The sequence below is a fragment of the Podarcis filfolensis genome (assembly GCF_964270895.1).
Source record: "Podarcis filfolensis genome assembly, chromosome: 5".
Taxonomy (NCBI): domain Eukaryota; kingdom Metazoa; phylum Chordata; class Lepidosauria; order Squamata; family Lacertidae; genus Podarcis; species Podarcis filfolensis.
The window spans coordinates 36,569,985-36,597,918 of NC_139608.1; the positions used below are offsets into that span (position 1 = coordinate 36,569,985).

Genomic DNA, 27,934 nt, shown 5'->3' on the forward strand with positions numbered 1-27,934 from the left:
ATTTTCAGGTGGAAATGTTGGGAGTCAGTTCCAGTGCTGATGCATGCTGGGCCCTCGAGAAAGGCTGGGAAATGCTAGCTGTGAGGTGCAAACTCCAGCTTGCCATTCCTTCTTCTTATTTTCCCTTGAACCTGTGCTGCAAAGAAAGAGTTTCGGAGATGAAAGAAGCTGAGAAGGGGAGAGGAGCAGAGGAAGAGGAGCCAGTGTGGTGGTAATTGGACACTAGGAACCTGGCAGGCCTTTGAAAATGTTCAGAGGGTTTATGAGCCAGGCACAGAGACTTGATGAAGTCCTGCACTCCAGCATGATAGGCAGAGATAATGAGAGTGGCGGCTGCTAACAGGGAAGGGACTACCTTTGTCTTGAAGCATCAGAACTCAAATTAACCTCTCAATGCCCTGCTTCCTTCGGAGAGAGGAATGTTTCCTTTGCTTCTTGTGCAGAGGGCACACACCTCTTCCTTTACTCCATATTAGTGTTCTGAACACTGGCTGGGAAAAAGAGCTCAATTTCTAAAGGAAAACGAGAGTGGGGAACATACCTTAGCCCAGGAGGGATAGAGCAGGGTGGCTCTGGAGGAGAGGCAATGTTTTAGCTGGTTGAATCCAGTGCTAAATTCGCCACATTCCAACCACCCAACAGTTTAATCCATATAACAAAAGAGATTCTTTTCTAAGCCTTGTTGCCATTCCTGCTGTGGTTGAGCTTCACTAGTAGAGCACTGTGGGAGGACCTGTTGAGAGTAAATTAGTAAGATGAGCCAAATGAGCTTCTTCTAAGCAGCAAGGGCAGGTAAACTACTCCTCCTGTTATATATTTGAGTTTTTAGTTCACTCTGCTGGTTAGTGGGTGGGAATATCCTTTTGTTTTATTGTTAGTGTGCTGCCAGAATTTTCTGTCACTGTTATGGGATGACTTGTTTTTTGTTCTTTGTACACACCCCATATATTGTATGGAATGTTATTGTTTCAAAATAATTTCATATCTATCTATCTATCTATATCTATCTATCTATATCTATCTATCTATCTATCTATCTATCTATCTATCTATCTATCAGTGTAAGTCTCTTGCCTACCATTTAGGTAATAAGCAACATAAACAACAACAACAACAACAACAACAATAATAATAATAATAATAATAATAATGATAATATTGCCACTGGCCGACCTGTGTGAAGTTAAACACTAACTTACGACCAAGCTAGATAGGAATCTCATGATGGGCCCTTGGGTGCTTGTTTTTTCTATGCTAAATAGCAGCCACCAAGGGACACCAATCCAGATGGGAATGCTGGGGCTTAAACTTTTTTCTTCTGACACGATCCCAGTCTGGACTATATGCCCCATGACTAGTATTTGCATTCATACACACACACACTTTTGACTAGTGGGCATCCTACCTTGCTTCCTTTTGCTGCACCTTTTGGCTGCAGATAGAGCATTGGCATGCCTGGTGGGTGGAATGGGGACAGTTGCCCTTGACCTCATGTATGGAGGCAGGCCACATCCGCCGCACTGGTGAACAGTACACTCTAGGTGGTAGAGGAAAGGGCTCAAGTGAATATAGGCCCTGACCAATTGTAGAGGAAGAGGACTGCCAGCTTGAATTGAATTTGCAAGACCTGCAAGCAAGCAATACAGCAAGCAGACTTAACATGGACACTGGTACCAGAGCTTGGAATAAACCCAGATGCCAACTTTGCTGCCACATACACCCAGACAACACCATCACTGGACCCAACAACATCAAACACACCATCTCAGGCCTATTTAATTGCTCATCTTCTAGACCTGGTCTTATTAGAGATATTGGATTCCTGTCTCATTACATATGCTAATCATCTGCATACTATCCCTTGCTTTTCCCTGTAGGACTAATTGCAGTCGTTAACAGTTGTCAACAGGTTTACCATACCCATTGAGTCAATCACCCATCTCCTACTACACTCCTGAGAAAAACTCCACCCTACCCTCCCACCATATATAAGGGTCTGGTGACTTCTGTTTCAGTGTATCTGAAGAAGTGTGCATGCACACAAAGCTTATACCAAGAACAAACTTAGTTGGTCTCTAAGGTGCTACTGGACAATGATAGATAGATAGATAGATAGATAGATAGATAGATAGATAGACAGACTGCATCAGACCAACACGGCTACCTACCTGAATTTGCAGGTGCCGTCTAAAATGAATATGAAACCTCTTATTATTGATCCTAATGAAAGGGTTTGGGCACACCCAGCAAGGGTCTAGGAGGTTTTTCCTTCAAGTTAAAATGTTATTCCCCCCCCCCCATCCTTTGTTGCTTTTTTTTTTTTTTACAAAAAAACACTGATGACCCTCCAAGTTGTTTTTGTTAACGTTTGTATTTATCTCTTTAACTTACCGATGCGCTTTTATTTTTGTAGGTAATTAATGCAATTGAACAAGACTACCGGCTCCCTCCTCCCATGGACTGCCCAGCTGCCCTCCACCAGCTTATGTTAGATTGCTGGCAGAAAGACCGCAACACCCGGCCACGCTTTGCTGAAATAGTTAACACCCTAGACAAAATGATCCGTAATCCAGCAAGCCTCAAAACTGTGGCTACCATCACCGCTGTGTAAGTTTCCAGCTGCCTTGCTGCGTAGTGGCTGAGGCCCTGAAAGCCATATTTAGCATTGCAAGTAGAACTGCCAAGCAGCTTTTTTTTTTTTAAAAAAAAAAAGCTTAGTTGATTAATAATCTCTCTTAAATTTTAAAATGATTAATTAATCAGTTTTATTTAAATACATTTGCATATTACCAAACACTTAATATATGGGTCTTTTAAATGAGAGTGAGACAATTTGCCATTTTGATTAACAGAAACTACTACTTGTTGTTCTTGTTCATTCTATAGTACAGTTGCATAACAAAACAGTAAATCGTCAAAACAGAATCAAGTTGCTCTTAAGTGAGCCCTGCCAATAAAAGTTCCTGTCAAGTAAAGCATTGAATCAGCTCAAGCTTTAGAATATAACCTATTGGTTAAAGGTTGTGATTCAAAGCCAAAGAGAAGCAGAGAGGCCTGCATTGTGTTTACTGACTCCTAAAGTACTATTTCTGATCTCCCTGCTCCCAACTTCCCAGAAGAAAAGAAGGTGGCAGGAATGGCCCAAGCCATGTGAGTGTGCAGGCTGTGGAAGAGGAAACTATAGCCACTTCATTCCTCCCTAGTTCTTTTGCTGCATTGAGCTAAGCCTGGACAAACCATGAGCTGTAAACCATGGGACCATCCTTGGTGACAGCTCATAGTCTGGGGAGAGCTAAACTATGAACCCAGGTTTGGGTGACATGCTCAGCCAAGTCATGGCACCACAACAAAGTGACCAGAGAGGGGCAAAGTGGGTGGTATCTCTTCTCCATGAACCTGTATGCTTCCATGGTCATGCTAAGCCATGGTTGGCTCAGTGTGGTGTGCAAAGAAGACTACCATGTAAGAGCATCCAAGGACTCCATACCAAACACATTCCTCCTTGTCATCCCCACTCCCTCCAGATGAATCCTCAGTGCGGCAGGGAATGTCACTCTGGCTGCAGCCAATGCAGATGCCACAGATTCTCCAAGCCCAGGAAGTACAGCAACCAAATTATACTGCCCAGAGCATCCAGAAACTCTTTGTGGCCAATGGGACTGCCACCTTTCCATTGGAAAGTTATGGGTGGGGAAGCAGAGGTGTCCTCATTTGCATCAAACAGGCCATAGCCAGCGCTGAAACACTTTTTGCACATCCAAAACTGGCCTATTAAGGATGCAGTTCTGACATAAGCTCCCTGGCATGCTAGTTTTGAATTTGCACAAAGAGGACTTTGTTTTTTAAAAAAGAAAAAGTGCAGGAGGGAACAATTCAGATATTTGATCCTCATCCTTCAGTCTGAAGTGGTGTCATCTGGTAGCAGCATCAGGTGAGCCTGGTGTTCCTATGTTTTGCCTCATGGAAATGTGGGAAGGTGTATCTGGCACCAATGAGTGAATGGGATGGAAGAGAAGGTTGAATGAAGGTTGGAATTTGTCCAGTCACAGGACCAGGTAGGTTAGTGAGAGGAGAATAAGCGGAACCTCAATTACCCAATTTTTGCTCATACTGCCTTTGTTTTTCTTACCACAGTTCATAGTTAATGGTTATTCTGCCCTGACCTATTGTTTGTCTCATGATCTAGGCCTTCTCAGCCACTGTTGGACCGCTCCATCCCTGATTTCACTGCCTTTACCTCAGTAGAAGATTGGCTCAGCGCCATCAAAATGAACCAGTACAGAGACAGTTTTCTGACTGCTGGATTCACGTCCCTTCAATTAGTTGCCCAAATGACATCAGAGTAAGTGGTGCCTTCTCATTCTCAATTCAGTTTTTAGCACACAGATTGAATGAGTGTTCTTACCTTAGTGATGAGAGAAGACGGAACCAGGGTTCAAGAATTCACTGGGCAGATTCTGGATCAGAGTAGAACTTCAGCACTGGGAATGTGCTGACTTCCTGAAAACAGGCAATTTTTTTTAAAAAAATTTTTGGCCTTTGAAAATGAACCACTTCCTTTCTGACTTCATATGGAGTCTTTTGCTGTGCTGTTTCTTTTGATTTTCCTGTTGTTGTTTGGCATATTTAAATTCTGTTATTTCATGGATATTTTATTGTTGTTGGGTATTATTTTAGTTTCTGAACTGCTTTTGAAATAAACGTGTGTGTGTGTACACATACACACACATTTTAAGTAAGTAAATATATAAGGAAGGGAAGCAGGTCATAACTGGTAAGGCAAAATGTCTCCTCCCACAAGCTCTTTACCACTTTGCCTCCATTTCTCTTGGCCAGATTAATTTGCTCCCAGAATTCATTTGCGCTCCAAAACCTCCACATGTTCCTTGCTCCCACGCTAACCATTAGCTTCATTCATCATCAAAGGCTCTTCAACCAGTAAGCTATACTCTCAAGTATTCACCCACTCGCTGCCATCTTCCCAGTAGCCCTCCACCTAGAGGTCAAGACACAATGAATCCATAGTGTTGGGTGTCTCTGATGTGGTGTCCCGTCCCCCCCATTCAGGGATTGCAGCAGCTCCATAATCTTGAATGCAGAAGCCTAGTAAAGAGCATGTGGTTAGGCCGTTAGCATCTTTGCAGAAAGGGAAAATAAGACTCCCTAATCCTTTTGTGCTCAAGTGTCCATTTGTTGTGGCTTTGAGAAAAGTAATATTTTTGGCTCATACACATATGCACATTCATCCCATGTCTTTCATCAGCACCGATTGCTGATCTTTGGTTACCAGCCTACAGTTTCCTGTACTGCAGTTTGAATTTGCCAGGCCATGTATCATGTCCACATAGCCAAAGGAGAGACTTGGGACAAAGGTCTCTACTGCACGAGTATGATCCTGTCTCTTGTCTTTTGCAGAGATCTTCTAAGAATAGGGGTGACCTTAGCTGGACACCAGAAGAAGATCCTGAACAGTGTCCAGTCTATGAGAGTACAGATGAGCCAGTCGCCAACTTCGATGGCATGATGCTTCGTGTCTTCTTACAACAATGGGGGAAAAGAGGGGAGGACAGAGGAGGGTTGGATGTGGGAGGGGAGGGTAAGCCGACAAGACAGTGAGATGTTTGCAGAGGTTGGATTATCATCTGAGAACTTTTAGGAGCTGCAGGCGAAGAGGACACAGGACTTGTTTCAACATGGCAACTTCCGTTTCTCTCCAACAGAAGCACACTTACTGATGCCATGGGAAGCAGCATATAAATAAGTATAAATATGTACAAACCATATATTTAAAAAAAAAGCAGTGAAGACAAACCAATGTGTGTTGGGAGGAAAAGAGACTCTAATCCCACCACCAGTGAGCAGTAGTCAAGGGGCCGGTGGGAAGGAGAGAGATGCAACCCAGAGCAACCATCTTCAGCAATCATGTTCCTTTTCTTCTCTTCTTACGTTCTCCTGATGGAGTCCTTCTCACCCACCCATTTCCCTGTTTTGCTCATAAACCCTGGGGAATTTTCTTCAACAGTCTCTACAGCTACCTACTAGAATATCAAGGCATTGTTCCACCAGTTACCAAAGGACTTCACTGACCACTGCATGGGGGATCCAGAACAATCCAGTTAATGTCTTCATATTGAAGAAGAGATGTACCTTCAATAGAAAACCTTGTTTTTTTCTTTTGCTTGCATTTTTTTGCAAAAAGGGAAAAAAAATCCTCATGGAAAAGAAGAAAGAGCGAAGGTGTTCCCGCGAGTGTGCGTGTGTGCGTCTGTATGTTGTCAACTTAACTGAGGAGTCACTCACTGCTTGTCCATAGCAGGAAAAAAAACAAGTGGGACTGACGGAAGATAAATTCACCACCTCCGGGGAAACTGGAGATTCAGTGGGGGAACAGAAGTGGTATGTTTTGCTTTCTGTCTAGATCAACTGCGCATGGAACGTGTAATAGGAAATGGGGGGAGAAAAGGGAAAGCAAAGGATTTCATAGGAGGAAGAAAGCAGAAGAGTGGACTATGCAACAAGGGTTTCGTGTAAAACTGTTACAGGATGCACAACTGTAGAGGCAACTGAACAGTAGAATCTAGCATCCCAGGGACCAACAGAGGAAGACTCGGGGATATTTAGTTTCCTTGTGTGGACCTAAGAATTTTGATATATATTCACTTTGGTTTCATGCCATCAGAGGTAGGTTCATGTGCTGCATCCATCTGTCTGTCCATCCCTTTCCTTTACTGCTTGTCTCTTATGTTTCTTTAACATTCTTTCATTTGGCCCTTTGCCCTCTATATATTATCATTCTGGTAACTTAGCTCATTTAAAGTAGACAACAAATTAGCTACACCTCACAGTATATAGAAGGAACAGTAGCCCTTCTTTAATCAGAAGAGTTTATGCAAATGACCCTGAGATTAAGAGTCCCATGCTCTACCGACTGAGCTAGCCGGGCACTACAAGAGTTTATGCAAATGAATTGTCCCTTAACAAGGCTTTTAACTAGACTGTTATAATTGTACACTGTCACTTTTTAAGGGATGCAGCCAACTGTCAGCTTGCACTTCATTAAAAAAAAAAAATTGGGTGCAATCAGCTATTTTTTTCTAAAGCAAACCTGGAAATGCAGCTGGCTTTCAGAATTGGAAGAGACCTAATGGATTATCTAGGCCAACCCCTGCCCTAAACAACATCTTATAAATATAAGCATCTTCCATTGATGTCTGTCTGGGGGAGGGGGAATGTTTTAAGTTCAAAGGAAAATAATTCCACTACTTCACTAGACAACTGGCAGGTGGGTACATTATCTACATCGCCATTGCATTGAGTCATACATATGTATGGTGCCCCAGTGTTATGAATTGTGATCCCATAGTATAATAAGGCTTCCTTCAGACAACACTTGTTTTATGTGATCTTTCACATAATATAAAGGCCACTTCTGAAAATATAGTGAAAAATTAGTGTTCATTTCCATGTTAATTACTTCTAGGGGGGGAAAGTGCTGTAATTTCCCTGCAGTTTTCATGGATCATGCCAACACAGCTCACATGATGAAATTTGGGGTGGTATTCTGGCATACAGTTCTTTCTCACCATTTTCATGGGTGAATCATGGGGGAACAGAAGCCCTCATGTGCATAAAGGGTGGCAACATATCTGATGCCACCCGCTGGTGTCAATAAAAATTAGCACAATATGGTGGTATGTTCCATTATGTATATTCCATAGTGCAACAGGTGATCCAGTTTAAAAAGAAGCACTAGCATTATAACCAGCTAAACTAATGCAATAAACCACATCTGAATGTACCCTAAGATGCACATACACCATTGGTAGTAGTATCCATACCTGTTTTATCTTAAAGGAGCTTTGCAGCTCTTCTACCAAATTTTCTTGCCATGACCCTAATTCTAGTCAGCTCTGTGAGTGTGTGTACATGCATGTGTCTATTTCTGTATATTAATCACCAATGCATACAGGAGAAATGTGTGTAAAAAGCACCACCTATTAAAATGGGAATTATTTTTGTGCAGGTAGGCAATGTTATTTTTAAAAGTGTTTGATAGCCCAGAATGTCTGAAAAGAACTTCTCACTATCGCAGAATTAAAGCTGAAAGGATATATTGATTTTCCTGGGCCAAATATGGAAACATGTCATTTGCACCCATGCTCATTACACCTCTGTCATAATCCCATCTGTAGATTTGGGTGGGAGGGCAAGTGTGTATGCAGCAAATGTAGGTGTAGTAGAATTATCCGTCATCATCACCTCCAGGCTAATCTTTCCGTATAATATCTTGCATCTCTTATATCATGGCATTCCACAGCTTCTTTTGCAGCATCACAGACGTCGCATAAATCAGCCACTGTGTTTACAGCTACTCTGGCCTCACCGTGGGAGCTATAAAACTTATTTATTCTAAAGCAGAGTTGAGTAATATTATGAAGGTTACCCTAATTCCCCCCTCCTCAAGCTCATGTTTCAGCAGCAGTCCACTTGGCAGCCCCAACTCACGCCCGGTGGGTTTGTGCTCCCTTCCCCTGGTTTGTCAGGATCTGCCACAACTCAAAGCAAGATGTTGAGTGGAATAGATCTTTTGTTCAGTAATGTTGGCTTTAGGGATATTCTGGAGTTGATGGAGCTCCATATTTGGGGTTGGGAAGGATTTCCCTCCACTCGCTTTGATTTGCTAATTTGAACATACTCAAATGCCTTACAATGAGTGTGACCATTTGGTCCATCTCACTCCTTACCTTCTAGTCAGGGCCAGTGTGAGTTAAGTGAGCGGATGGCTTTAACATTTGAAAGAGAGATGGATTAGGTGGCCTTTCTGACACTTTTCAGTGTTGTGACACTCTGAAAATGTGTAGCAAAGAGAGAAGGAAGGGTGATGGAGCACCAGCCAGTCTCTGGCAAATTACCACAAAACAGGGAGACCTGAAGGCTTCTTTATATCACTGCCATCTGATTATTAGGAAAGTTCCCTGCAGCCCGGGTTAGAAGGAGATGCTAACAAGATGCAAAAGAATGATGTTTTATCTTGCAGGGCCTCCCTAGACAGGCAGTGGAAAAAAGCCCCTTGTTTAACAACACAAGGGAGTGTTCTTAGCCCTGTCTGATAGCCAGTCATGAATCCCTTCTGGAGTATTCAGCGCAAAAAATCTGTATTCAAGTATGTTGTCAAACCAAATACAACATGCATAGAAAAGGTGTATTCTGAATATTAATCCTCTAAACCAGTCCATTGATATTCATGCAAGGTGGGTTGAAGGAGCTTTTGTGCTCATTTCTTATGACTTTTGCTTTTATTAGGATAAATCCAAAGGTGTGAAAAGCACGACAATGATGACTCAAGCTATAAATACGCCGTTCTACCTATCTGGCAATATTGCTCCTAATTTAATGCGAGGTTGTCATATTCTTCCATGCCTCTGAAAGCTTGCTTGGCATCACTTGTGAAGTTTGTTACCTTGCGCAGACAAGGCCACAGGAAAATGCCTGTCCGTTTTGGCTCTCAGCTCATGATGAGCTGGTTGTGTACACTCTTGTCTATGCCATGGGCACTCTGTGGAATGCAGAGATGACCGGGAGGCTGACAAAGTGGGTGGTGCGAATGCTCCATCAGTGCAAGGATTTCTGCTTGTGCAATGGAAGGATATCTCCATCTCCTGCCCCTGTGCACCCTTAAATGGGTTCTAGGGGTTCCCTTGACCCTCTGGAGAAGATTTCCAGAGGGTGCATGGTGCGGGGGTGGGGTGGGGTTGGAGAATCGCATTCTGCAAGTGGAAACTCTTGAACTGACAGGACTGGTTAGTTGAATACTGCCCAGTCACTCCAAAATGCCCCATTCCATTGAACAGTATTCTGCAGAGCTGAGGGCTAGGAAGCAAGTAGAGAAATGGCAAGAGAGCAGCCAGCAGAAGGTTTGCAGATGATTTCTTTGAACACTACTCACAGCTCATTATTGAGCCTACTCAGTGGCTGTGATGTCAGCAAATAAAGTTCTTTTCTATTCCTATCGCTTTCTCATAGTACCGTCCAGTGAAGCTTTTTCAGTTGGTTCAGGGACATCTTCCATTTGGCTTATATGGCACTGTTCAGAATTTGGAGGCCAGCTGTGACATGTTTGCAAAGCACTTTAAGGATCATAATTGCTCATATCCTTGGTGACATGGATGTGAAAATGGAATCAGGTCTGTCTATGGAAGTGTCCACTTTTGAGAATGGAGACAGTTAAAATGCACTTGTATTTTACCCAGAAAAAGTGCATTGAAAAGTATGTATTGGGGAAACACAAAGAAAAATGTCTTCAATAATGCATATACTGTACTGTACAATAAGGCGTACAATTTGAATGTGCACTTTTCATTCAATCTTTCGAAAGATCCATATACAAACAGTATAGAATGGATGTATGATTGAGTGCCAGTGAAAATGAAATGGGATGGACTTAGGCTGATCTGTCCATTCTTAGTCATGGCATCCTGCATTTGTTTGCTGCTCTGTGTGTCCTCTGGAGAAAGACCATTGGAATTGATTTCTGAGTGCTCCCTTCCTGCACTGTAAAAACGGGTATCAGGACTGTTGTTCTCCAGATGTTGTTGAACAACTCCCATCATCCTAGGATAACATGGCCAAAGATTAGGGAAGATGGAATTTCTAGTATAACAGCAACAAATGAAGTACACCACATTGACTTCCCCTGTCTACAAATCAGCCATTAGTCTAATTCACAGATACAGTACTTTTTCTCTCTAGTATTATTTATATTTGTCACTTACCTATGGTCACCTCACCCACCACCCAGGTCATATTTTTGTATACCACCCTTTGATCATTTTCTGAGGTAACACCTAATTAGTAATCATTGCCATCTACATTTCTGAAAACTATGGAAATTTGCTCTCCATTTCAGGTCCTTGGACTTAGGAAGATATGGTCACATTCCCTAGCTTCCTATTCTTCTTTCTTCTTTCTTGTTTGGGGAACCCTAGCATTACTTTCCACTCCCTGGTTTCCGCACCCAAAGCTGTTCTTTTCTCGGTCTGTAGCTTTCTCCACTCGCTGTTTATCAATTTATCTATTTGTCGATCTCACCTTTCTCTTTATTTCCTGTGACTGAGTGTGTCTTGTTCTCCCTTGTTCTCAGCCATGTCTTTAAATCTATGAAATGGTTTTCAATTGTCAGCTTCATCCCTACATTTCTATGGCAACGGCAAATTCCTGTCCTACTCCTCTCTCCCCACCCACCCCAGCCCGGCCCGGCCCTCCTCCCATGTAGTGGATAAGCTGTGAGAATGCTGACAAGCTGTTGAGCACCAGGTAATTTATCTCCTAAAGCAGACAGCTGTGGCAAAAGGAAGAAGGGAGAGCAGGGCAGAGAGGTTGGGAGGGAGGCAGCCAGGAGGGGGTTGCCCTGCCAAGATGGGGGCGGAAGGGAGGTCACGGAACAAAGGTTTGCAAGGGCTGGTGTTTGCAAACAAGGGAGAATGAGCAGGGAAAGGTGCTAAAATCCCCCTTACAGATATGGGCAGATGGTGCAATGTTTGCTAAATGGCTGTTTGCAATTCCATTGAGTGCTGCAGAGCCATAACCATAGCTCCGGGGTAGGGGCAACAGACCTGGCAGAGCTGTGGCACACTGGGGCACTGACCTGGGATGCATTAAGTAGCACTTGAGGCTGGAACACCTGGCACCTTTGCCATTTAGCCACAAGCATGCACCTGAGTTGCAGGGTTTCTCCCTCATCCTGAGTGCCCACCCTCCCTCCCGGCAAATGCCTGGGCTGCTCTAGTGCGTTTTCTGCTTCCCTGTATTCCCTCCCCCTTTGTGTTCTATGATCCAGAGAAGGCCAAGTGATGGGTGGGTTACAAAGGAGGGGGGGAGGCTGCTTTGTGATAACAGTAATTCAAATGGGGATGACAGAGTGCATAGCTGGTAGCCAAGGGAAGTCAATCGCTTTCATATCGGAGATAATAAATACTGCAGGAAGGGAGAGAGGAGTCCATATGCATAGCATTATTATGCGCCTCTTTATAAATAAAGGAAATATATTTTATGCTCTTTAATGACCTTCAAATTAACAGCTCTTTGAAAGCACTTATGTATATTTAATTTGAAATGGTGTTGAAAGCCTGAGTGGGGATCGCAGCGAAAGCAGCAGGCAGCCAGTTTTTAAATAAGAGTAAACTCGGGCCATTATTTCTCAGCCTGTCAGCTTTCCCTGGATTTAATGTACCAATTTTTAAAAGAGAAAACCTTTTCTTTCCTCCTTTGTGCTTTAAAGCTCTCCAGGATCCTTCTTTGCAGGCTACAGCAGCAGCTTAGGACTGTATTTAATTGTTCCCCCCTTTCTTTTTCTGCTTTGTATCGCTTCTCTTGAGTAACAGCTTTCACTGATGGGTCACTCTTAGGTATACAAAGAATTAGGCTCCCCAGTGACCTGGATAGTGTGTGCTAGTTTATGATTACCGATGTGTCATCGTGGGATTATTTCCTGCAGCATGTTGTGCAACTAGCCTGGTGCATGACATCCATGACCTACAAGTCATCAGGTACTTTGTGCTGTGGAGACTTGTGTTATTTATGCCCTTGCTGTAGACAGGAGGGAGGCATCCAATGCCTGATGCATACAGAAGCTTTCACTTCTTGCTTTTGAACAGAAATACGCTGAATAAGTATGGGCATTTCTTACTGTACTCATCAAGCTGGGGTAGCCAAAGTGGTGGTCCAGATATTGTGGACTACAGTTCCCATTATCCTGAACCATTGGCCATGTTGTGTTGGCTGGAGCTGATGGGAATTGTTGTAGAGGGAACACATTGGCTGTCCCTGTCATAGAACATTTCTTCTTGCAAGTAGAATCAGGAAGCTCCAGAGTTTTGATCATGGGTTGGGAATCTCTGGTTCATGGGCCTAATTTGGTCCAGTAACCTCTCCAATTGGCCTGGGAGATCATTTTGGCCAAGCTCACCGGCTCACATCTGATGACATCAGGTGTGGGGCATATAAAGACCTGGATTAGCCTTAAGGGGTTGCCAGGTACTGCTGATCAATTCTACATTCTAAAACTCTCCACAATTGGTCTTGTGGCATAGTTTCAAACCATGCAAGCTAAAAAAAAAAAAAGTCACCTGATGTCATTGTGATGTCAGGTGATTATCAGGTGAGCGGGCCCCCTCAGCTATCAGTTTGACCCATGGGGACGGGAGATATAACGATCTCACCCATTGGGTAGAGTAACCCATGAATGTAATTGTGGAGAGTGTTGATTTCTATATTATGCACACCTTCCCTTTTTTTTCCCCTTATGAAAGGACAATTTTCATTCATGGGTAGAGAATGAATGGGGTGAGAAATGGCTATTTATTTTTGTGTGTGGAATTTCTCTCCTAGTACAGATATTTTCATAATCTGTACATTATCAGAACTTTTTTCTTCATACCATTGTTTCCATCAAACATCTGGGCTGAAATAAAGTAGTGGGATTTGAGGAAGGCTGGCATGAACAGTTTCCTATTTTTGTTGAAATATAAACCAGAAGCCAAAGGTTGGTTTTTAATCAATGTGATCTTCAGATCTTACTTTACCAGCTCCCATCCACCTTTCCCCTCTGTGTGGACTGACTCTTGAATTTTATTCCTTTCACAGATCTGCCCTTCTGGTCATATCCTCATTTCCTACCTTTTTTCAGACTCTTATATTTCTGTGTGTTTCTCCCAGTCCACTGTATCTCTCCCACTCCTTTATTTTTTTTTAAAAAACCCCTCACCACCCTTGACCTTTTGCCTTCCCAGTTCCTGTTTCTTCTGTTCCTACTTCACTAGACCATCAAGTGAAACGAGAGCAGCCTAGCTATACTTACTAAGGGTTCAGCAGAGCAGAAGGCCTCACCGGAGGCAATTTGACTACAATGTTATCACTAAGTAAGTTCTACCAGGAACAGTTTGAGGCAAATAGCTCCAAGAGCTGCAGGTGTAGATCTATATAGGCATATATATTTGAGATCCAGCACTCTTAGAGCTGGTTGCAGATCAAAGACAAGCACATGCAGAATCATTGCTGTTTCCTATTCATTCCTTTTCATCCATTAAATATGTACCAAAAATCTGTACAATGATGTCTTGAGTACCATATCCTCCTTCCCCTTTTAAACCTGCTAACCTTGGTAGTGTTGCACCTATTTTCTCACTGTGTGTGAACAACACGTTGATTATATATTTCAGTAGTTTCTTTCTGAGCAGAGTTGGGCAAAAAGTTAGAGAATTAGTTTTTTTAAAATCCCATCAGAAGTATTGCTTTTATTTTTTATAATTGCAAATAATTTTCTTCCAGGATCATGAGAACTTGGTCTGCAACAGACAGATGCATAACCCAACCGTTTCCTGTCATCACAAGGTATAATCGGGCAGACTTCCCACTATTTGGAGGAATAATGTTTGCAATACAATGTGTTGGCAGAGAAACTGGAGGGTGTAGCTGATTCTGATGCTGTAGGAGTTTTCCAGCTGGCAGGGACAGGGAACACAGAGCATCATTTATGCATTATGGTTTTGGGTGAATTACTATGATTACTGCTGCTGATTTGCAACTGCAAGCTACACATTTGCAATTTGAGAAAGCAAGGTAGATTCTCCCTTTGATCTGCAAATGCTCCTAATAAGTTTTAACTACAATGTGTTCACTTGGAAAGCTGTCAAATCTTAGGGCTTCCTTTTAAAAATTCATCTTTCTAACTGTAGCGAATGAATCTTAATGTGAACCAGCTCCCTGCTCTGGGCCTATTTTTGTGTTTCGGTAGCAGGCAAATCAATTTGTAAAATGTAAAAGGCTTTACTTTTCTGATCATAGGTTAAATCACAACTCGTGCTGTGCAACTAGGCATTTTGCATCTGGTTCCCCTCTAAAGCTCTGAGTGAGCAAAAGAAGACGATCTACATAGATGTTCTTCATTTGCATGTCATACTCTGATTTGGGGGCTCTCTTTCACAAGAACTTGCCAAGATGGAAACTTTCCAGTAACAGCCTGGCAGCCTTCCAAATTATTTTGAACAGTGGATGAAAATTTACAGAAGACTCCCTAGACCTTGAAGCAGAAAATTTGTTGTTAAAAAAAAGTCATAAAAATAGTAAGAAAACTAGTCCCTGTACTCCTCTACTCCATATTTAATTGCTTGTAAACAACAAAACTCTTTGCTGGGAGGTGGGGAATCAAAAGAAAGGTGGAAAGGAGATTCTTCCAGTCAATGGTGCATGAATAACGAATCACCACAATTATATATATTCAAGCTTTTCCTATCACCACTTCTCTCTTTTAGGTCCTTCTCTTTCTCTCCTCACACCCTGCCAGTGGGTGGTATTCAGCTATGGATTACTCATAGGATAGGCCACTACAATCAATGAAAATGACTAACTTTGGTTCTTCAATTTTTAGTAGACCTACTCTGAGTAGACCATAGTTGAATACCATCCAATATACTTTTAGCTGTTAAACCTAACCCTTATTCAGAAACGCTCAAGATTAGCTTCAAGTGGGCATATTTAGAACCTGCAAATGCTTATTTTGTAAACCACTTTGAGGTGGGGTTTTTTTTTTTAAACAATCAAGCAGGGTATAAATTTTATGAAATAAATAAAATAACTGAAGAAGCTGAAGCTCTGGCAATTGCCTGTATAGGTGGGGATGTTCGCGCTTTTGCAGAAAATAGGAGAACCCCCCCCCCACAAATTTATTGTGCTCTTGTTATTTCATTTTTATACCACAAACTCTCATAAAAATATATCTATGTGGTGTACAAAATCTCAATTAGGACCAAACAACATAATAAGTGAAATCAAACAGAATACATTCAAGAAACAGACTTGAAAATGGGTCATCTGACAAGAAGATGACAAAAAGCTATAAATCATTTTCATAAGAAAGCTTTTATTATAAGGCTTAAGTCACATCTCTGTGACCCAACAGCAGACCAGTATGGATGTTTGTATTAATTTACTGAGGGAGAGGGGGAAATGTGAAGGGAGAATTGTGAAGATGAAGATAGGGATGGTTAACACATGAGACACAGAACAAACCATTGAATGTAGGTCTGAAGGAAGTACAGTATTTTCCCGTGTATAAGACTAGGTTTTTTCCCTAAAAAATAATGTCAAAAATTGAGGGGCATCTTATACATGGATACATCTCCCCCCCCCCCATTTTCTTAAATTGGGGTCCCCCAAAATAGGGGGCGTCTGATACATGGAGGCGTCTTATAGACGGAAAAATACGGTACATAAGACCGCAGGGCAGTTTTTGAAGGAACAATCATTTGCCACTGTGCAATTGGCTGCATTTTACACTCATCACATGAGAGGCAGACAAGTTATGGCAGCTGAGAATTCTAAAGGTGCCTTCTAGACCACAAGAACGTGAGTAAACTGGAAGTGTTTGCTTGACGTCAAGTTACGTGAAAGTGAGGCACTGTTGGTGATAATTTTTTTCCTTATCACTATTCAGCTAGCAGAGAATGAGATAGTGAAAAGACAAAGGCCTGTTAGTCAGCAGTGTTTCCTGGTCTCTGAGCATGACACCAAGAATGATGTCACTCCAAGGTGTCCTTGACTGCTGATTGTCCAGTGGTTGCCAACCCAGTGCCAGTGGGTGCCATGTGCCCATGAAGGCTTTCAAAGGTGCCCTTGGGCATGGGGCCTAGACTCTGACTTTCCTTTTTTCTAACACTTTGGAAAGAAACAGGTAGGTAGTCGTGTTGGTCTGCCGTAGTCGAAACAAAATAAAAAAATTCCTTCCAGTAGCACCTTAGAGACCAACTAAGTTTGTTATTGGTATGAGCTTTTGTGTGCATGTATCTGAAGAAGTGTGCATGCACACGAAAGCTCATACCAATACAGTGGACGCTCGGATTGTGAACCTGATCCGTTCGGGATGCACATTCTCAACCAGCAGCATTCGCAACCCACGTATGCACACAAACGGGTTGCGATTCGGTGCTTCTGCGCATGCATGTCCGCCGAATCCTGGAAGTAACCCATTCCAGTATTTCCGTGTTTCGGTGGTACGTAACCCAAAAAAACCCACAACCTGAAGCGACTATAACCAAGGTATGACTGTAACAAACTTAGTTGGTCTCTAAGGTGTTACTGGAAGGATATTTTTTTTTCTTTTGGAAAGAAAGTTATGGGGCAAGATGTACAGGAACCTTCTAAATGATTTCTGTGAAATAAAAGTAAGGCATGGCCACCGTGTGTGTGTGTGTGTATTCATTCTGGTGCTGAAAAGTGCTCCTTGCTGCTATTAGACAGTGTGTATGCAAAATCAATACTGTGTGATTTAGGACCAGCAAAGACATTGCTGACTTCCCATGGTAAACCTAAGGTTGTCAGGGGTAGCTGTCTCTCTCTTTTAGTGTTATGCCACACACACCCCTTAGCAGCTATTGTGTGACTGGTGCTGCCCGCAATCCCACAAATTTTGAAATGTGCTCTCTGGCCAAAAAGGCTGGGGAAGCCTGCCGCAGATACTCAATAGTCACACCCTGGCTACTTCTCAGGTGGTGATTGTGACATGTAACCAGACTCCAAATCCCAGTTTCATATATGAGGAAGTTAAAAGTGCATTTGGAAATTATATAGCCTATCCTTATCAACATTATTGCCCAAATAGTTCTTATCTCATACCTTTTTAAAGTCAGGTGTGATATTTGTAAAGTAGTGGGAAAATCCATTTTGAATACATAAGCATTTTCCCCCCATTTTAAGTTGAAATTTCAGTGTGACAAGTAGAGACCCAGTGGCCAAATTTAATGACAGAGCTACACCAAATGTCCAGTCTTCATCTTGTGCTCTTGCATATTATGCCAAATTACTCCTTCTATAACTTAAAAAATAATAATTTCCCCCTTACTTTTTATTTCTCCCACTGGTGTATTGTGTCTATTTTTTCCCTTTAGAACTATTTCCCTCTGCTAGTAATAGCACTGAAGTTACCAGGGCTGCACCATGATTGAATTTGTCCCTGTTTCTTTCTGATTATCCTCAGGGGTCTCATTAGGTAACCAAACCCTTGTTTTGAAGGTGGGGAGAAGGGATGAAAATTATGGTTAACATCACTGCAATTCTCCATGCTAATTAGCAATGAGTGGGACTGACAGCATGAAATATAGCCCATGCCAAGAGCTGTGTTGCAGGAGGAGGATGCCTGGAGAGTTTCTTATCTAAAATGCAAATTGTGATTTCCAAAGACTATCAGGAAGATGAGTAATTGGTACAAGACACCACTAGCCCATCTTTAAATAAATAATAGTATTTTCAGTTTTTAAAAAAACAACAACAACGAACTTTTGCAATAACTTTTTAGGAAGGGGCATATAGAACTGAATTTGGGATTTGCACACATTCCCCCCTCCACGATTTCCCCATTCTTCCATTGAATAGATGCACTGGTTTAGTCTGAAGGGAGCAAGATATCCTGATGTTCAACATTAAAGGAAAGACCAGATGGTCACCATGACTTCCTTTTGAGCATACTCCAAATACAGTGGAACAAGTGGAGGCCAGTGGCTTTGTGTGATAGTGTGCTCTAGTAAACATCTTCCTTTTCTCCCATAAGCTCTTAGTTTCGCACCTGGCTAACAGCCTGTAGCAAGGCCACCTGACTATTCTAGCTCACATTCCACAGTATGGTGTGCATGAGCAAAACTGTTGTTTCCCAGGACAGTGTGTACATGTGGGATCTTGGAGAGGCACTTATGTCCACTTTGTTTGCCATTGGGCCTGTTTGCTCCCATACTGCACCGAACTAAGTCAAGGTTTGGCTTAGCATGTGGTCCAAACAGGACTCATGGTTAAACTTCACACTTTGTGCTGTAGCTAAAAACAAACCACAGCAAATAATAAACTTCGACTACAACTCATGGTTAGTGAGGAGAGATGAAATATGCTTGGATTCGAGAGTGGATTTCATGCTCTTTATTCAGCTCATAGTGGTAAGGAGGAATGGGAGTTCCCCCAGAATGTCTGCTTTATATACATTATTTACACAATGGGCCCCAAGTGATTGGCTAATTCTGGGATTCTCCTGTAGGCCAATCAGGTTGCGGATTCACTTCCACCTGGAGTTGGATTGGGTGGCTCCTGTGGACCAATCAGACTGCTGCATTCTGAATCCTATTGTTCTAGGACCAATCAGACTGCTGCATTCTGAATTCTATTGTTCTAGGAGCAATCAGACTGCTGCATTTTGAATCCTATTCAACTCAGTACATAACAAGAGAGCTTAACTATGAATCCTGGTTCAGATGGCATGGGAGTCCAAACTTTGGCTATGCTCATCATGATTCAGTAAGGACCAGGGAAAGAGCAAAGGACCCGCAAGCTCATTTCCAGGAGCCCATATGTCTTGTGTGGTTCAAGTAAACAATAGTTTGGCTTACCATGTTACATGAACCAGGCCTATATGTGCAGAAGAACTGAGTAGTTTGTTCTACCTAGGCCTTTCTTCAGTGTTTTTGCCATGTCACAATACCACTTCTGATGCTCTGCTCTGCCATGTTTATCATCTCCATCCCATTTTCTAGATTTGTGCCTATTCTCTGTCCCTGTCATGGGGTGACTCACAGGCCAAAATATGTGGTGCTTCTGCTGAACTTCCAGTTAATGGGAAAGAGCTGTGGTAGTGATGAGACAGATGATAGGAACATATTATGAAAAATATAACAAGAATGTCTGCATCTTCCATTGATCTATTTGAGGGAGAAACATAAACAGACATGGCCAAGTTTAGCTTGATAAAATGGAGACTGAGAGGAGATATGATAGCCATCTTCAAATATATAAAGGGCTGTCACATGGAAGATGGAGTAACCTTGTCCTCTTCTGCTCTTGCGGGACTAATGGCTTCTAGTTACAATAAAGGGGATTCTGATTAAACCTCAGGAAATACTTTTTTACAGTAAGAGCTGTTCGACAGTGGAAGAGTCTCCCTCAGGAGGTGGTTGACTCCCTTCCATTGCAGGTTTTTAAGCAGAAGTTGGCTGGTCATCTGTCATGAATGCTTCAGTTGAGATTCCTGCATTGCAAAGGGTTGGTCTATATTACCCTTTTGGTCCCTTCCAACTCTACGATTTATTATTCTATTATCCTGTTTTCAATATACCGTGCTGAGGAGTATGTTCCTCCAAACATAACTAGACCACAGTTGCTGTCATTATTGTAGACTGTTGAGTAATCTTTGTGTGTTTTGTACGCTAAGCCTGGCGTTGCACTGTAGTATACAGATACTATTTAACAAGGGCTACACGGCTTGTCCCTCTCCATGTAGATGCTGTACTTTCAAAACACAAATGTCTTATTTGTGTAATGGTTGCATTTCTGATAGTGCTAGTTATTTTCCTTACATTTCCCAGTTTTTATCAAAGGAAGCATATAATGCCACTGTTAGGGTGAAAGTGAGTCCAGTAATTAGGAAGCAAGCATTGAATCTGTAGCAAATTAGAACACACACACACACACACACACACACACACACACACACTGGGGAAAAGAGAGAGTAACAAGAATTATTTGCAAATTCCTTTCATCATATCTATGATCTATGGTTGATTACTGTTAAATCTCACAGACTCTCCAGATATTATGGAATCTAAAGTACTAGGAACTCATCAATTTTAGAGTGGCTGTTGACTTACTGAAAATTGCAGAGAAGTGGAGAACAAATCTGGTTACTGTATCCAGTCTTAAGATTCTTCATTTGTTGCTTCCTTCCTTAGTAATTCTGAGCCATATCAGAGCATATCTTATTCAACAAATAAAAAGGGAGGAACTGCAGGGCTGCCTAGTTTAGTTCATACAGAATGTTTCTTAAGAGTTTTATGACTTGTTTAGAGGAGAAAATAAAACCCAAGGTAAACATTCCTGGCAGTTCTTAAATAGTAGTGAGATGCAAATGTGTAGACTGTAAGGTAAAGTTTAGATTAAATTCCACGAAATGTCAAAGGGTTAAGAGAGCAGATTTTAACATGTCTCCAAAATCCAGCCTATGCTTTTCATTTGCAAGAAGAAAGTGATTTGCTGCAGAAAATGGGGGAAATGACCTCTGCTCACCATTTTCTCCCAGCAATGTTCTTGACCTACATTTCCATCTGCACAGGGCATTCCCATTGGTGAGAGGGGAGGTTGTAGGAGAGAACTGACAGGTGGGAAAGGGCTTGAGATTCCCTGCCATGGATTCATTTTCTATCAGCCTCAATTATGCCACAGTAAAAAAAAAAAAGAAGAGCCACATTCTCAAAATGTGAGGGCAAATGCAATAAGCATTTAAAAATCCTGTTCGTCAAAGTTCTGTTTTCTCTTCAGAGGTTGGTGCATGAGATTTTTGTCATCTTGCAAGGTCCATTGTAATGAATTTTGTAGTTGAACCTCAGGGAGGTCTTAATTTGGCTATGTGCACTACAGTCAGCGTGCACTGAACATGCAGCAGGGTGAGTGGGATTGCAGAGGTCAGCGCCAAACTCTTCTCTTGCTTAGAGTTCACAGAACCTGTGCACATACAGCCTGAATATGTGAAGTTTCACAGGTCCTCAGATTGCACAGAGAGCCAGTGTCTGTTTAGGCTTGGTGCATGAGGCATAATATTTGGATTGGGTGTGGAAGCAGGGCCTACTGCTGCAATCCAGTTCCCTCCTCCTCAGTTCATTCCATGTAGTCTGAACGTGCAGGGATTGTGCAGCCTGCCTTTTCACAGGAAAGAGTCACAAAAGGATGAGGCCATCCAGAATAACCTCATCTCTATATTTGCTGTGCTGATTCTTTTATTCTTGGCCCTCTTGAACATGTTCCTCTTGGCACACATTCTTCTAGGAGGAATGAGTCAACTGCCTGCCAAGGGGATGCTCAGCCTCTCCCAGAACCTTCAATTGTACTCTGCATCCGTCATGGCAAAAGCCAAGGGGAGTCTGTCCCCGTGTGGAGAGCTATGTTCCATACTGTAGTTTCCTTTGTGTTTTTTTCCTGTGTTCTCCCTCTCAAGTACTTCTGGAAATTAATGAGCTTTGTCTCATACACACCTGGTGGGGAGCAGTGTTAACAGTTGTTTTTTTATATATAACTTTTAACCACATGATGGCCTCCCTTCATAGAATCAAAGCCCCATTTGAGTTAATTGTGGCTGTCAAATTATCCTCCCTGTGAAGTGTGAAACTGCACTCAGCTGACAATTGGGATTCCCTAGGGAGATGACATTGTTAGGGCAACTAACCAGGGAGTGCTTGTATGAACAATTAGAGGCAACAGTGGCTGCTCTGGCTTCTTCCTCTCCCCACCCTTTCATCTTGCCTATCCTATTCCAGGATTACTCCATATTTGCAGGAATGTTTTCAATCTGTACAGCCGGCATTCCCCTCCTTTCCTTGTAATTTACTGTGGCACAGAAGCCACACTGACTCTACACTGGAGCTGGGTAACAACATCTGTGCACCATTCTGCAGCGCTGCTTCCGCCACATGAAGATTTGAAGCAGGGGGTGCTGTTTGGCCTAGAGATTATATGATGTGTTAACAACATTTTGTACTTTTATTGGACCATTTAATCTCAAATAAATCTCAGTAGTGTAGTTTTATCACTGTTAGCTATATCATAGTCTCTTGTGGAACAGTCTTGTCCAGGCTGCAGGTCTGAGCTCAAGGATAGATTATTATGTCTGCTACTGCTATCAGCAAGGAATAGTCTTAGAAACTTGAGAATCTGTTCACATTATATGTATAAAAACCACCTCTTTTACAGAGGCATGCAGAGGCAGATAGGAGCTGGCTCGGTTTTCACCTCACCCCTAATCCACCTCTTCCTGTGCCTCCTTCATCCTGTCCTTTCTTGCAATCTGCCCCTCCATTCTCCTACCTTTCCACCATATAAATTATCGACCTCTTTCTGCTTTCTGACATTTCCTGCTGCTTTCAAGTATCCCACAGGTTCCTCTGTCCTTAAAAGATAATAATAATACATTGGCCCTTCCTTTCTGTCCATCTACCAACTAATTTCCCTTTTTCTATTTGTCTCCAAACAGCTGGAGCTTGTTGCTTACTTCCACTGTCTCAACTTCCTTTCCTCCAGCTCCTCTCCTGACCCCTACAATCTGGTTTCTGCACCCTCCTGAAACTCCCCTCTAACATCCTCTTCATGGCTATATCAGATATTTGTTCTTGGCTCTCTGCTGTTTTTCTTTGACACACCGGCCCAGAATGTCCTCATAAAATCCCATAGTTTTCAGTACTGCCTACATGCTGATGACAGCTAGCTGTACCTCTCTGGTCCAGACCTGTCTCCCTCCTGTTCTGCAACTCCAACTACTTCATATTTCTACTTTGACATTTCATTGATTTCTAAACTTAGCATGTCCGAGGGTAAATGTCTCATACTGCTATCTAAGCACTCCACCTCTCCTCAGATCATTTTCTGTATCTATTAACAATGTCACCACCTACCCTCCTCTTGTCCAGGAATGAAACTTTGGCTTTATCTTTCACTCCTCTCCCTTCTGTGCCTGCTGCCGTACTGTTGCCAAGTCATGTTGATTTCCCCTTTACATTCTCCTCCCCTTGTATCCTTCATTGACTACTGTAGGTCAACTCTCGCCTAGACAACTGCTACTGTCTCCACTCTGGTCCACTTGTTGTCTTGCTTCAGTCCCCCCCTCCTTCTGTCTAGAACTTTGCTGCCAAAATCATTCATCTCCTTTACGGTTCTGCCCTCCTTAAATCCCTACACTGGGCCTTCTCCCAGATCAAGCACAAACTCCTTGCTCTTGTCTTCAAAGCCCTCTACACTCTCACTGCCCTTTCTTATCTCTCTGGTCGCATCATATCCTGTGACAGCCCTGCCTGTGACCTCCACTCTTTAGCCATCTAAAGATCTTCTGCCCCCTCAAATGAATTTGCTTGCTCTTGATGCCTTTTAAGCTCAGGACTGTCTCCCAGAACATCTGAAGGATGCTGCCTCCCTCCCTTCCTTCAGATCTCTCCTCAAAACCAATCTTTTCAATTAAGCCACATTTGCCTGGTCCTCCCAACTCACTGTAACTACTCCTAAGTATGGGTAACTGAAATAAACCCATATCCTTCCCTGTTTGCATGTGCCTATATGCAGTGCCCCCCTCCCCTGTGTCAATTTTTAATTTGTAAAGTGTCTGGGGAGGGCAAGGATTTATCTTCTTATGCTTTGTAATGCACCATAGAGATTTATAGCAGTACATAAATAATGCAAAATCATCATCATTGATTCCCATTTTGCCCTAGGAGATACAATAGACTGGCTGTAATTTGAAATGCAGTTGGGGGAAATCTTCGCTGGTATTACCAGAGGCAAAGGGCGGGGTAGAGCTCCTGAACACATACTTTGGATTTCTCCATGTAAGTGAATGGATTACATTCCTTTCTATGGGGGAGAGTGCTGCACTTGGACACCATTGCAAGGGAGGCAAAATCTGTATCCTGCCTTTGATGTTGGTGGGGGGCAGCCTTAGAAGCAGGAGTGCAGTGAGGAACAGTTGGCTCAGTTCAGAGTACCCCAAGATATATAATTGTTTCAGGAGTTCCTGTACTATACAGGTACTAGTGATAGACATTTCATTGTTACTTGATGGGTATCTTTTCCTGTGCACATGTATTTAGGAGTACGTCTCATTGAAAGCAATAGGATGTACTTTCCAGTTTACATTGGGTTGTAAAACTCAGTTTCTGACATACGCTTGGCTCCATCTGATATACCTTTCTGCAGACTCTACACCTATCCTCTGGTTACACTCCTGTCTTCCTTTCACCCTGCTTCTAAACTCTGGAAGTAAATCACACTGATTTCAGTTGAGATTTTATTCATGTTAAGCTTTGCCTGTTTAACCCTATCATACGCACTTATCTTTTTCCCTGTTGGGTAATTTCCACAAGCTTCCCTGTTCTGCATTTCTCTCTGACTGGTTTCTGCCCTCCCCCTTTCTCCTTTTCTCCCCCTTGTGAATCCCAGATTAATAAATAAAAGTTTCATTACTACCTAGGTTTGCAAAAATGATTTGATTCCAAAAGATGATGAATTTTAAGAGAAGCAAAATGTCAGGCACAGCAGGGACATTTTTTAAGCTTCAGTAAGTTAGGATGGTGGAACACAAGCCCCAGTATAATTGTGTTGGCAGCCCCTAGTTATCAGGAGCTAGGCAAGGGGACACAGCGGTCAATTGCTTTGCTATTTAATGTGGCGGTTTTATGTTTCCAATGTGCAATTGTATATTAAAAGTATCTTTGCCCCCCTGACGTGGCTAAATAATGGGATTTTGCTGCTGGGCTACACTTCTCTGTTACGGCATGGGTAACAGGCAACCCTTTGCTGCTCTTTTCAGGACTAACTACACAAGTGGATGATGCACCATTTCTTTCTTTAAGAGACAACCTTAATCATCTGTGCCAGAAACTCCTTAGGCCACCCATTCCACTTTTGTCCAGCACATTGGTCTAATTTTTCTCCCAGAAAGCTGCCTTATATTGAGTCTCACCTAGCTTAGTGTTATCTGCATTGAGTGACAGTGGCTCTCCAGGGTATGAGATTGGAGAGAGGCACCAGGGATCAATCCTGGGACCTTTTGCATGCAAGGTTTGAGCTCTACAACTGAGCTACAGCTCTTCACCTTATATGCAGGGCTTAAAAGAATGAAAAAGGCAGATGGCCTGGCACAAGTGGGTCAGGGCAAGGCTAACAGATAATTCAGCATTCAGTTCTCTGGTGCATACATCTGTATTATCTGTCTGGTGTTCCTGGCATAAGGATTATTCTTCACCCCTTTAATGCAGAAACAAGGGATATGTGGTGAATCAAGGTTCTCAAAATCCATGCAAATTGGTGTTTGCACTTCCTAAACCATTTTACAAATTATTTACTCTCAAGCCCCATCACAAACTTGAAATTGAGGAGTAGGTGGACACCAAAGCAATGCAGAGCTTTTGGTAAAATGCAGGCCATTTTTGCGCCATTTCTGAGAGAATTACAAAGGGGGAAGGAGGCAACCTTGGACAGGGGTTATTACTGCTGCAACATTAAGCAAACCCTGTTTTATTAAAGTTATGGCTCATGCTGGCATTAGGGCAATAGAGGTGTCAATTCTCCTGTTATTAACTCTACTGCCTAGAGGCATAGATTTCAGCAAACATATCCAAGAGCTGGAGCTAATCTGTAGCAAAGAGTGGAGGCAAGGGATAATTTCCTCTGCCTAGAATCAAACCAGAGGAGGGGCAGTCGAGGAAAACCACAGTATTTCCAAAGAGAAAAGGGAAGGGGGGAATATTGCCCCCCACACCTGATTTCCTACGAATGAAACATGAAAAGAAATCAATGTAGCTGAGGGCCAAGTACGTTATTGCTGTAATATTATTCACCCTTTACAGATTGCTTTAATAGCACAATCACAGAAAAGTCATGCAGGGAGACTGAGGATGATATAGGGAGCTTTGTTGATTTTGCCCTCCTCCTGCCCCAAGTATAATGGATTTAAAAAAGTAAAGAATGGGGAGAGGGACTGGATCAGTGTGAAGAGATGCTGTCATTGAAAGCTTGGTTCTTCTACATGAGCACAGAGCATTGGCTTAGCCCCAACTCTCAGTGCACTAGAAAACATTGTAGTTTATTTTCGGGCTGAGGGGAAAGGTGTCAAGAAGACACATGGGCTAGAAACTCCAAAGCTGGGTTCAAGATACCAGTTTTAAAGGCATTTGGGTCAGGACTTCCTTTGACTCCGTGCTGAATTCTGGAAAAAGTTAGTAGGAACGTTGTACATTCAAAATGAAAAGGTAGGCTAGAGTAGAGTAGGCAGAAGGCACAGATGGCAATATACAGACTCTGTGTGTATGGGTGTGCATTCATATTGTTCCAGTATATGCATGCAATATAATGGTGGTGAGTTTAGATGGCAGATCTTGCCAGCCAATCAGGAATTCAGGGACAAGTGATAGGGTGCAGCAAGGGTGAGAAATTTAAAACACTATGGAAAACAGGAGGGGAAGTTGAAATAAACCCAATAACATGTTTTTATGTGTTGGAATGTATATGTGAAATTTTTGAAATTTATTAAAATATAATGAATGATAAAAAGGGGATTCAGGGACAGGAGACCCTAGAGGTGCTCTAAAGACATTGAAAACTGTTCTGAACTGCCTTTTGGCAGTATTGCAGCATTTTCAGAACCTATAAAACCACAGATCTCCGGGGAAGCTAGTTAGCTGTGGCAGGGCTTATAAAAGGAATCTCATGTTCCAGAAGAAATAAAGATGGCATATATTCTGATGGAGTTGTACCAGAACCCTCAATTACCTCTGCATAGTGGGGAGCTGCACTGGGTAGTAGTGTTTTATGTAGTAGTTAGTTCCTAAGCAGTAGCAAGAAGCCTCTGCAACTATAATCCTATGGAAAGAACATATTATGGTGCCAGTACTCATTGCTAAAACTAGGATTGTCACCTGAAAAAATAAAGTCTAGCTGATTGAGCCTATATGTTTTCATCTGCATGAATCTGCACAGAACTGAAACAATTATTATGTGGGGGAATTGTCTTTAGGTGACACATTTATTATGGTAGACTTCCTCTTCGTAGGGGCATCATTCATTTCAGAGTGAGATAGAAGGGTGCTTTTCGTCTCTTATGAGATGGTGCTTATCTGTATTTTTAGAAATACATTAAATAAATAACTTCATTTTTAAAAACGCCATCGTTTTAGTCAATATAAAATTTAGATTAATTATAGATGAAAATTACTGTAATAGGTGAAAATTAATAGGTGACAACGAACAGATAGGACTCCTCTTTCCTCCTCCACCATCAATATGTCTGCCTTCACAATGCTATAAGAGTATGCATGATTTAAAAACTAAAAAGCTAACCCTTTGTTGTTTTTCTTGTTCTCGTTTCTGCCCGCTG

The 27,934-nt window shown here is 42.3% G+C and overlaps 1 protein-coding gene and 1 long non-coding RNA gene across 13 annotated transcripts in view; one reads left to right on the forward strand and one right to left on the reverse strand.

Moving 5' to 3' along the window:
* Positions 1–27,934, forward strand: part of EPHB1 (EPH receptor B1) — a 344,720-nt gene that overhangs the window by 316,353 nt on the left and 433 nt on the right. For 5 of the 12 annotated variants that reach the window (XM_083616247.1, XM_083616248.1, XM_083616245.1 and 2 more), the window contains 2 exons: positions 2,414–2,607; positions 4,187–4,342. In XM_083616247.1, the coding sequence (XP_083472373.1) occupies positions 2,414–2,607; positions 4,187–4,342 (350 nt within the window). Of the gene's footprint in view, positions 1–2,413; positions 2,608–4,186; positions 4,343–5,415; positions 6,682–14,325; positions 14,389–14,841; positions 15,132–27,934 lie in introns of those variants that run through there. The other 7 variants (XR_014548751.1, XR_014548753.1, XR_014548756.1 and 4 more) reach the window with 6 other exon arrangements.
* Positions 682–27,934, reverse strand: LOC310763719. Its single transcript, XR_014548778.1, has 3 exons — positions 20,676–27,934; positions 1,406–1,537; positions 682–733 (listed from the first exon to the last, which is right to left on the reverse strand). It is a non-coding gene; the product is annotated as an uncharacterized lncRNA (long non-coding RNA).